The following is a 12,142-nucleotide window of genomic DNA, read 5'->3' on the forward strand; positions in this document are numbered from 1 at the left end:
AAAAAAAAAGAATCCTGACCCGAATCAAAATACCAGTCTGGGGAAATATTTTTTATTTTATTTGACAGACCTGCCGCCTGTTATTAGTTGAGTTAGTAATGTATGTATTTTTAGTTGGAAACGGGAGTGTTTTTGAATCAATTAGTTATTTGGATTCCTGCACTGGGAGTCAAGTAGCCCAAAGGCCGGCAGAGTCGTTTCATTTCACCCTCCATCTTATTCTAATGTTGTATTTTATTTAACCAGGCAAGTCAGTTAAGAACAAATTATTATTTAGAATGATGGCCCACCCCAGCCAAACCCGGATGACACTGGGCCAATTGTGCGCCACCCTATGGGACTCCCAATCACAGCCAGATGTGATACTTCCTGGATTTGAACCAGGGAATGTAGTGACACCTCTTGCACTGACATGCAGCCCTCATATAATCATATAATCACTGGGCTGGATTTATGAGATGTGAATGAGAGGCTTGTAAGAATCATGACTCTTTGGAGTTTTTAGTTCATCATTTGCTGGTCGGTGGTCCTGCGTGCTCTGGGCATTACTTACTCAAATGAACTAAATTAGTCAAAAGATTTGTTATTTTGACTGAATGAGTCAAAAACATCAGTCAGGAGCTTGCAGGGATTTGTAGTCTTGCATGATGTCTACTTTGATGCTAATTCGCTTTTTCGATTATATGAGAGTAAATAGAGCCGAATATTTTTGATAAAACTCAGAGAGAGATGTACATGGTTATCAAAACATCATGCCAATGTAAGCCTACACGAAACACAGCCTTTATTTTAAGTGTTTCTAAAATCCCCTATGGGAAAAACGAATAGTGTAAAAATGATTGGAACCATTTCCCTGTTTGACCACTACGTTCTAGTTGTATCATGACAACACCACTGTGGAGCTCTATTAGGTTAGGGGTGAAAAAACAGACTGCTGCAACCTGATTACCTGAACGCGATACACAACATCCGGGATTAACATTTAGCCACTCTAGCAGGGCGGTGGAAAATGTTTTTTTTTTACAAGGAAAGTACAAATATTTTCCCAATTCTTTTCCGCCTTCTCTCTATTAAATAAAGCGAATGAATAAGTTGAAGCCTATGCAGCCTTAATGGAGAATGTTTCAGGTACAAAAAGGTCCACTAGGGATACGAATGTGTTGCCGGCTGCATACAATGCGTTTGGACGGTAAAATGAAATTATTCAATATCTCCATCAGCCGAACTTTGGGCTTGAAGTGAAGAGTTTAGTTGAACATCTGATTTGCTTCTTGCAGCAATCATCATGCGGATAGTGCTGATGTGATGCACTACTGCTGTGTTGACAGGACATCTCTGATCTATCTATCCTACAAAGGATACCCAAAAACAATACATTCATGTTTTCCTTTAGGCTATGTATAAAATAAGCATGGAAACATTTTAGCACCTGTGATGTCTGTGTGTGTGTGTGTGTGTGTGTGTGTGTGTGTGTGTGTGTGTGTGTGTGTGTGTGTGTGTGTGTGTGTGTGTGTGTGTGTGTGTGTGTGTGTGTGTGTGTGTGTGTGTGTGTGTGTGTGTGTGTGTGTGTGTGTGTGTGTGTGTGTGTGTGTAGGTGGTTCCTGTTCACTTGATTTCTTCTTGCAATTGCTCAAAATAACCTCGAGGTCAACAACTGTCAAGTTTTAATCAGACCCGTGCGTCAATCTAAGTAACACAATAAAAAAATGGCCATCAAAATCCGTCACCTAAGGTTGATGTCAGTGCCCCTGTGGAAATCGAATTAGCATAATAATAAATAAATAAACATCAAAAGCTGTCAGTTTAAGCTAGAGATCTGTTTTTTTTTCATTGGATGTGTCTCAATCCACCGCATTTGCCTATGTCGCACTTCCGCATCTGCGGTGAAAGGTGACCAAGCTAGAGCGGTGTTTGTCAGACCAGGAGATATCCCGAAAATCAGTATTCTCACAAAATCGTCTGTAGCGTCCAAACGGTTTGGCCTAGAAATCGATTAGGACCCCTCTATGGGAAGATGAGACTCTCATGAACACAATGGTGTTCTCAAGCGTTTTGGGCGATCTACCAACTTCTGTCTGTAGCGTTCAAACAGTTTGGGCTACACACTAATACGCCAGGACATAAGGAGAAAGATCAGTGCTGTAACAACGAATTTTTTTATGTGAAACACTTTGCAAGCTGTGTCTTGTGAGTGTAAGCTAAAGCCTACTGAAGACCCTGGAAGATCATTAGCATCATGTGGAAAGCAGTCCAGTGTATCAAATTCACAATATCAATTACAGAGTCACAGTGGCACATGTTCCAGCTTGCACTGCTCACCGCTTGACTAACCTATTCCCCATATATTTTTAATTTACAAGACAACGTCCACACCCAGCAAACCTGCCCTTAATCCTTGGGTATGTGTTCAAGTTCACACTACTTTATAGTTTATATCTTGCAAAACATCGATCCCTCTCATATGAAAAAGTACAAGTGAAAAACTGTCCTCTCTATGGACATCGTTCATGTTTTACATAGATTTCCTTGATGGAGAAGTTTAGAAGAACTCTTACAGGAATTGGACCTCACAAAGCAAGGTGTTGAACATGTATTAGCTCAAGCTTGTAACCCTTATTTGATAGTGATTTTTTGACTCCCATGTAACCTACTTTCTGCTTACACATCCAATCCACAAGTATCTTGTTACTGTATCTATTATTACCAAACCACAAGAACGGAAAGAAGGAGATTGTGAGATAATAAGGTCACTTCTACACCAATGTCAAAACACAATCTCAAAAGAATAAGGAGGATGAAAGTGAATTCATAACGAGACATGTCTGGAGATAACACTGCCAACAGTAAACTGGCCATGAAATGTCGAGGTTTGTAAATGTGTAACTTGATACTTCAGGGAGTGTACCTGTGGACAACATTCTAGTTACTGATATGATCTTTCCTTTTTTATGGAGGAAAACTAAAACCAACAAAAGACTGCTCCATTTCTAGCGTACCTTAATCTTTTGAGCAATGCCATTTATCTGTGTTCATATGAGAGCAAACATAACATTTTGTCTAATGCAGATCATTTTGACAATGCCCTATAGCTGTTAACTTTTTTTCACATGTTACTCTTGAAAAATCTGAATGCTTTTCCTCTCAATATCCCCTCCAATACACACACACACACACACACACTCACTCACACACAAACATGAAGCATTTCGCTACGCCCACAATAACATCTGCTGAACATGTGTATGTGACCAATACAATTTGATTTGATGAACACACAAAACAGAAAATAGGCAAGTACCAAATTGGGTGGCGAGGGAGAGGGGAGAGAAAGAGAGAGGGGGAGGGGGAGAGAGAGAGAGGTGTGTGGCTCCTCCTCACTCTGTGTGCGCTCTCTTCCTCTCGCTTTTTAGTGTGTTCCTCATTCACTCACTCAGAAAAGGTTGAGAGAGGGTCTCTCAGCAAGAGAAGGGTAATTAAAAAGGTGATTGTTTGAACGAGAGAGACTGTGTAAACAAAGGGAACTGTGTGGGTGTTGTGTTCTTGGGGACTCTTATCACCTGTCTACAACACACCACTCCTGCAGCACTATAGGACTCCTGGATGGAGAGGCAGCAGGGAGAGGTAAAGGCAGATCGCCTGGAGCGCCTAGAACCACTCTGTGACTCAGAGAGAGAGATGATCAAGGACACCTGGGCCAAAGTCTACCAGAACTGTGATGATGTCGGGGTGGCCATTCTCATCAGGTAAACTTTACCTATACTCTCTTTCCTTTTTTCTTGCCTATAACATCTTGAAATTGTCAGTCTAAAGACACTGAAAAACTTGCCTAGGTGCACTCATTTCCATTTGGGGAGTTGTGGAGGGCTGATGACAGAAGAGCTGTAACTTATTGAATGCTGACTGTTTCAACACAGCACACACATATTGTTCTTGGTGCACACACACACACACTCACACACAAACTGAGCTGGTGATTACAGTCCCCTGACCAGTGGCAACAGCTTCTGTCACCACAGGGAGCAAAACTCTCAGCAGCATCTTGTTATCATAGGGATGTTCAGGGCCTCAACCAAGGCAGATTTAGAACTAGGCTAAAGTTTGCTTCTCCTTAATTATTACATTGCCAATATGGCAATTGCACATGGCTCCTTATCTTGCTCAATAGTTGTTTTACCAAATCGTGTTGCAATAGTTGAGTGTAATAAATCACAATGTTCTTGCAACCTAGATTACAATCTCTCCATGACCCTTGCATGATCCCCACTATAAGTGAAGGGAACGGAAAGTTATTTTAACGTGTGAAGATTGTAACATGACGATTGACTTGACTTGCATGCTCTCAGTCTGTTAGAGAGAGCGCCATCATTCATATCTGAGCTACTGCATCTGAAATTGGCTCCCTTCCTATCAGTTGGCAGAATCAGAGGGGAAAGCGTGCAGCTCAATCCATTTTGCTGCTTATTCCAATCTGACATATTTGGCTCTGCAGGTGCTCCCTCTCTGAGGGCAGATCATGTTTCACATATCTGCAGACCAGGGATTTCTGACCTGACTCACTGAACCCTCACAACCCGTCTCTGTCTAATCTCTCATTGAGCCCCATGAAGATCAGTGATCAGGGACACTCCCTCCATTCATCATTACATAGTGGACAGGAGGTCATTATACTGTATCAAACCATTAAAAGGCAGATAGCTTTGGGTATACTACCGTCCATGACTTACTGTATATATATTATAGCAGACAAGCAGTTGCTAACCTCTGTGACCATTTGTGATGAGCAAGGCCTTTGTAGTGGGGATGTTTGCACCATGAGACAGCATTGCCCCTCATGAGTCAATAGCTGCGTACCAAGAGTTTTCATTTATATTTTTCGTAGACTTCTATTTACCACCACAAACCGATGCTGGCACTAAGACCGCACTCAACGAGCTGTATAGGGCCATAAGCAAACTAGAAAATGCACATCCAGAGGCTCCTAGTGGCTGGTTATTTTGAGGCAGGAATATTGAAATCCATCTTACCTCATTTCTACGAGCAGATCTTTATTATAATTTGTATTGTTTTCAAAGCTACAGAACTGTTTCACTAGCACAGACTGGAATATGTTCCAGGACTCATCCGATGACATTGAGGAGTTTTTCACATCAGTCTCTGGATTACAGGCAATATCCGCACTGAGCTAAAGGCTACAGCTGCCGCTTACGAATCCTACTACACCGGCTCTGTTGCTCGTCGGAGGTGGCAGGGTTTGCAAACTATCACAGATTACAAAGGGAAACCCAGCCACGAGCTGCCCAGTGACGCAAGCCCACCAGACAAGCTAATTGCCTTCAATGCTCGCTTCAAGGCAAGCAACACTGAACCATGACTGAGAGCACCAGCTGTTCCAGACAACAGTGTGATCACTCTCTCCGTAGCCGATGTGAGTAAAAACTTTCAACAGGTTAACATTCACAAGGCCGCAAGACGGATTACCAGGACGTGTACTCAGCGCAAGTGCTGACCAGCTGGAAAGTGTCTTCACTGACATTTTGAACCTCTCCCTGAAACAGTCTGTAATACCTACATGTTTCTAGCAGACCACCAGACCACCGACTCAAATTTGCATACCTCCCCAACAGATACACAGATGACGCAACCTCTATTGCCCTTTCCCACTTGGACAAAAGGAACACCTACTTTAGAATGCTGTTCATTTACTATAGCTCAGCGTTCAATACCATAGTGCCCTCCAAGCTCATCACTAAGCTAAGGACCCTGGGACTGAACACCTACCTCTGCAACTGGGTCCTTGACTTCCTGCCGGGACATCCCCAGGTGGTGAGGGCAGGCAACAACACATCCGCCACACTGACTCTCAACACAGGGACCCTCAGGGTTGCGTGCTTAGTCCCCTCCTGTACTCCCTGTTCACCCATGACTGCGTGGCTGTGCACGACTCCAACACCATCATGTAGTTCGCCGACATCACACCATTTTGAGCATCTTGACTGGCTGCACACCACTTGGTATGGCAACTACTTCGCATCTGACCGCAAGGCACTACAGAAGGTAGTGCGGACAGCCAAGTACATCACTGGTGCCGAGCTCCCTGCCATCCAGTACCTCTATACTAGGCTGTGTCAAAGGAAGGCCATAAAAATTGTCTAAGACTCCAGCCACCAAAGTCATAGACTGTTCTCTCTGCTACTGCACGACAAGCGGTACCAATGCACCAATTCTGGAACCAGCATGACCCTGAACAGCTTCCACCATAAGCCATAAAACTGCTAAATAGTTAGTTAAATAGTTAAAAGGACATAATCTGGGTCATAAATTGCAATGCTTTCATTTGATTCAATACTTGAATACCGGTACTTAAAACATCTTAAGCCTCAAATTGCTCTGAGGCATTCCAAATGCCTGTAGTATTACATGGTGACATGGAGCACTTACAAGGAGCAAACTTTAGCTGTCTTTGAATCTTTGGCATCTTTGGAGATTTGAAGGCATGTTCAATTATAATGTCAAACCTGAAACCTCAACTGCTCTCTCTGTCAGTTTAATACTAAAAGCTATGGTTGGTTAATTTAGCTCTCTCAATAATTAAAATATCCAATGTGAAATACCCATAGCTCTCTGAAAGTGTTGTATCCGGCTACGGATGCATCTCATTGTAACACAATCCAGGGTATCCATATGTAGTTGTATTTGCATTTATCAAATACCTATACAATTTCCACTCAGTATGTCACTTTTAGAACAGCCATGCAACTATCTCAGAAATCCGCTCTATCCCAGAGTAGAGTAGGATTAACAGACTGATGATTATAAAACACTAATGAGGATATTTATATGCAGCCACCATAGGTCAAGGATGAGATTAAACACCACTGTCTTCAGTACTTATGAGTGAAACAGAGGATCTGGCTTTACAAATGAATATCATTGCATAGACCCTCCATTTTATGCAGAAGATAATGAGATACCCGCTCCTCTGTCTTCCTTGTCTGCTTCCTCTGTCACGTTCCTCTTCCTGGAAATGACTGGACCAAAGCGCAGCGTGGTACGAGTTCATGATATTTTATTTAATCAGAACACTTGAACAAAAATAACAAAGAGAAAAACAAACAGTTCTGTAAGGTAACTATACAGAAAACAACTACCCACAAAACACAGGTGGGAAAAGGCTACCTAAGTATGAGTCCCAATCAAAGACAACGATAGACAGCTGCCTCTGATTGAGAACCACACCCGGCCAAACACAAAGAGATAGAAAACAGAAATAAAGAAACTAGAATGCCCACCCTAGTCACATCCTGGCCTAACCAAAATAGAGAATAAAAGCCTCTCTATGGCCAGGACGTGACAGTACCCCCCCCCCCCCCCCCCAAAGGTGCGGACTCTGGCCGCAAAACCTGACTCTAAAGGGGAGGGTCCGGGTGGGCTTCCTTTACGGCGGCGGCTCTGGTGCGGGACGTAGAACCCCCTCCGCCTCTGGCTCCCCCCACTTTGGTGGCGCCTCTGGTGCGGGGACCCTCGTTGCGGGCCCCGGACTGGGGACCCTCGTTGCGGCCCTGGACTGGAGGCCGTCGTTGGAGGCTCCGGACTGGGGACCGTCGCTGGAGGCTCCGGACTGGGGATCGTCGCTGGAGGCTCTGGACTGGGGACCGTCGCTGGAGGCCTGGTCCTTGGAGGAGGCACAGCATGAACCAGGCTGGGGAGACCTACTGGAGGCCTGGTCCTTGGAGGAGGCACAGGATGAACCAGGCTGGGGAGACTTACTGGGGGCCTGGTCCTTGGAGGAGGCACAGGATGAACCAGACTGGGGAGACCTACTGGAGGCCTGGTCCTTGGAGGAGGCACTGGATGGACCGGGCTGTGGGGGAGCACTGGAGTTCTGGTGCTTAACACTTGCACCTCTCCTCTTGGCTGAATGCCCACTTTAGCCCGGCACGGGCGGAGCGCAGGCATAGGACGCACTGAGCAGTCACAGCGCACCGGAGACACAGTGCGCAGAGCCGGCGCAGGATACCCTGTGCCGAAACGGCACACCGGAGACCAAGAGCGCTGAGCTGTCACAATCCGCCCTGGCTGGATGCCCACTCTATTGTGGTACTTACGGAGAGCTGGCTCCGAGCGCACCGGGCTGTGCATGCGCAACGGAGACACGGTGCGCTTACCCGCATAACACGGTGCCTGCCCGTTCACTCGCTCCCCGCGGTAAGCACGGGAAGTTGGCTCAGATCTATAGCCTGACTCCGCCAATCTCCCCGTGTGCTTTTGGGGGGCTGCCTCTCGTGCCTGCTTCGATGACTTGCCTCCTCATATCACCGCCGCTCCTCCCTCGCTGCCTTTATTTCCTCCTTTGGGCTGCGATATTCCCCAGCCTTTGCCCAGGGTCCTTTACCGTCCAGGATTTTCTCCCAAGTCCATGAGTCCGAAAAACGCTGCTCCTCCTTACCACGCTGCTGGTGGTGGGTAGTTCTGTCACGTTCCTCTTCCTGGAAATGACTGGACCAAAGCGCAGCGTGGTAGATGTTCATGATATTTTATTTAATCAGAACACTTGAACAAAAATAACAAAGAGAAAAACGAACAGTTCTGTAAGGTAACTAAACTATACAGAAAACAACTACCCACAAAACACAGGTGAGAAAAGGCTGCCTAAGTATGATTCCCAATCAGAGACAACAATAGACAGATGCCTCTGATTGAGAACCACACCCGGCCAAACACAAAGAGATAGAAAACATAAAAATAAAGAAACTAGAATGCCCACCCTAGTCACACCCTGGCCTAACCAAAATAGAGAATAAAAGCCTCTCTATGGCCAGGGCGTGACATCCTCCCAACACTTGATTTCACAGGTGAGGGTAGTGGAAGCCATGTGCTTTCATCGAAGCACAATGGCTTCCCCATAAAGCTTCCATTTTCTGTTGTGGGTTTTAAAAGGATAGAGGTATGGGACATCTGGAACAGATACACACAGACAGCTGTATTGTATCTGTCCTGGTCACTGTAGGCTGTAGTTTATTGCTCAATACTATTCTCTTTCACAATGTGGTCTCCAGTGTTCAAACCAGTTTATGCCACAAAGAAACCCTATGTCATCATTGGAATTTGAGTTATTCTGTTTTTATATGGTAGAGAATCAGATGTGTGGTACGTAAGGAATATGTCTTATCCTAATACATTGTTTGGGTGTTTACAAGAGCTGACAGGAATACACAAATACTGTAGCACACCAATGTTGAACATGAGTGTGGGTGTAGGTGCATCCGTCCAAACCAACCATATGGTATATCCCTATGATGTAGAGCTAATTGTCTCCAACCCCGACAGTAACACAGTGAGGGGGAAGCAGCAGATGAAGTCACTGCTGCCTGAGTACACACAGCCATTCTGACCGTTTATTTCAGTGTGTAATTACACAAGCAACCAACTAACCATCTCAATTTCATTAGCGCACTTCACTGTTGGTCTGCTAATCCTATGGCCAGACATGGAGATGAAACACCAGCTTTGTGAGTTTTAGGGGAGAGCTGTGCAGCTTGTATACAGTCACTGTCAGCCACTGAGACCAGACATCAGGGACCACATTGGAAACAAGTGGAATCGCTATACCGTGTTATCGCCTAGGTTGTACCCAGTGCATATTTTTCCAAATAAATCAATCGCCTGGACCAACAGGTCTCCTAGACCTAGGAGAACATAGCAGTAGCCACCGAGATGCCAGGATGTACACAGACCTGTAGCACGATGACAGGCTGGGTGTGATACTGTATATCACAGGCTGGGTGTGATACTGTGATACTGTGGTACATGATATAATTGTGCTTTTTTTTTTTCTTCACTCAGTTTTTTTGTAAACTGATAAACATTTCTTCTGCCTTATCAGCTAGAAGAAATTTATGTTTTTATCAACAGAGTTATCTTGTATTTGAATAGCACATGCTTGTGCTCAGGCCATGGTTGAGTAAATGAAGCATAACCTGTACAGAACCTGGAAAGTGGTTAAACATTAAAAGGGAAAACATGCTCTGCAGCTGTGTCAACACGCTCCAACTATGTTTACTTATAATATCTCACTGGGCCAAGTAATGCACCTCCTTTCTTCTACAGGCTCTTTGTGAACTTCCCCTCCTCCAAGCAGTACTTTAGCCAGTTCCAACAAGTTGAGGACCCTGAGGAGCTGGAGAGGAGTGCCCAGCTCAGGAAGCACTCACGCAGGGTGATGAACGCCATCAACACCCTGGTGGAGAACCTCCATGACGGGGACAAGATTGTGTCTGTTCTGAAGCTGCTGGGCAAGGCCCATGCACTCAGACACAAGGTGGAGCCTGTCTACTTTAAGGTGAGGAAGAACCAGGCAGTATGTTTTCACATTACCATTATCCACAGGCACACCAAAGCAAATGTATCACTCATTCCATTTCCCTCTCTCTCTTTCTCAGATCCTGTGTGGGGTGATTCTGGAGGTGCTGGTTGAAGACTTTCCTGATTACATCACTCCAGAGGTGGCAGGGGCTTGGACCAAACTGCTGGATGCCGTCTACTGGCATGTGAAAGGTGTGTATGAGGAGGTGGGCTGGGCCTCCAGCTCTGTTGTGTGAACCATCTGTCTGTCTGGGTCAAAGTAACCGTCAGTGACTACTGTGGACTCCCGGAGACTGACTACTACTGGAACTTGGCTTAAGAGGAGGACGATCTACGTCTGACCATTCAGGGGAAAAAATGTATCTTTCCAGAGCTCAAAAAATCTTCCTATGTATCATCATGGCTCCCTCCCTGTATCTTTCCTATGCCCCACTGTGGGGTGTGTTCTTCTGATGGACTCTCTTATGAATGATGGGGTGGTGGTTTGTGCTGACTTTGGTTGGAATGTGTGTGAATGGCCATATGTGTGTATGCGTTTATGTTTGAGGTAGAGCATAAGCCCTACACAGACTGATAGAATCGTGGATGTCTCTTCAGGTACACTGCCATGAGATTATGTTGAAGATTGAGGATGGGCAGACATAAGAACTGTATTATGTCATAGAGACAGTCTAAACGTACACTCTCATACACATGTTTTTATCTTTACACCAAAAACAGATATACAGGGGAGAGTATGTCTTCTGCTAATCACTCAGTTGTTAACCTGGGTTGTGCCTTTCTTTATCCCTGACACTGACATCAAGATCTTTGTTCATTTCATGTGATGCTTTGCTGGTGTTTCCTGGGCAGTATATTGTATTTCAGAATCAGTCACCCTTCAGAATCAGATCCACTTCACTGTCTCACAAAATGAGAAATAACTTGTGAGGTGTGGTGTCCACATTTAAGCAATGTAAATGTTTTTTGTATCAATGCCTGTATCTGCATAATAACATAATAAAGCAAAACAATGATTATATCTATAATGAAATTATGACATGCATATTATTCTTAATCCCTTGTTTTTCACTGTGAGGTATTAGCACGCTCTTTCCTCCTGCTGTGGCCTACTCCCTGTGAGTCAGCAGTCCTAACGATAGGTGGATTAGCAGGAGGCCTAAAGTTATTTATACCTCCCATTTCACCAGACACTCAGAGAGAATTGCTCAGTTCTGAATCCAGCCACCTCTCCCTGCACATCATTGATTGTTGTGGGAACACAAGTGCACACGTTGCCTTTCACACCAGCATCAATAAAGACTTGTGTACCGTATGTGCTCCCCCATACCAACCTACTGTATATAGATATCATTACACAATAGAAGGTGCAGTAACAATACATTAGTATAATGAGTCTGGATTACTTAATGACTTCTATGAAGGTGCAATAGAACTACTAGTGATATGTTATTTACATATATGCCGAATCTGATAATGAAAACAATGACATGAACACACACAAACATTAAGACAGCTGTGCTTTGTCCCCAAGATGAAGGCTTAATCTAGGTTTTCATTATATAAATGATTTTACACAAGATCAAGTTCAAGTAAACTCAAGAATTCTAGTAGCCTACAAGTGCATGCATTCTTTGTTTAATATAGGCTACACGCTCTACTCTATCAAAGCCCTGAGACATTACACAATAAAGACAAAACACTCATTATGACTTTAAGCATGAGAGTATGCTACTACAGCAAAATCAAGGTCCATAACAGCCCTGCAGCGCTAGTTCAA

General features: G+C 44.5%; 1 protein-coding gene across 1 annotated transcript; it reads left to right on the forward strand.

Moving 5' to 3' along the window:
• Window positions 1-3,403: 3,403 nt before the first annotated feature.
• Window positions 3,404-11,395, forward strand: LOC129833287 (cytoglobin-1-like). Its single transcript, XM_055897758.1, has 3 exons — window positions 3,404-3,743; window positions 10,108-10,339; window positions 10,440-11,395. The coding sequence occupies exons 1-3, from the start codon at window positions 3,601-3,603 to the stop codon at window positions 10,596-10,598; spliced, it is 534 nt and encodes a 177-aa protein (XP_055753733.1). The 5' UTR covers window positions 3,404-3,600; the 3' UTR covers window positions 10,599-11,395.
• The last annotated feature ends 747 nt before the right edge of the window (window positions 11,396-12,142 follow it).

The sequence above is a fragment of the Salvelinus fontinalis genome, chromosome 34 (assembly GCF_029448725.1).
Source record: "Salvelinus fontinalis isolate EN_2023a chromosome 34, ASM2944872v1, whole genome shotgun sequence".
Lineage (NCBI taxonomy): Eukaryota > Metazoa > Chordata > Actinopteri > Salmoniformes > Salmonidae > Salvelinus > Salvelinus fontinalis.

Excerpts from the sequence above, each read along its gene's own strand:
- LOC129833287 (XM_055897758.1), top strand. The coding sequence starts at position 3,601 with ATGGAGAGGCAGCAGGGAGAGGTAAAGGCAGATCGCCTGGAGCGCCTA. Across the intron at positions 3,744-10,107 it reads GGGGTGGCCATTCTCATCAG|GCTCTTTGTGAACTTCCCCT; the intron begins GTAAACTTTACC and ends TTTCTTCTACAG. Across the intron at positions 10,340-10,439 it reads TGGAGCCTGTCTACTTTAAG|ATCCTGTGTGGGGTGATTCT; the intron begins GTGAGGAAGAAC and ends TCTCTTTCTCAG.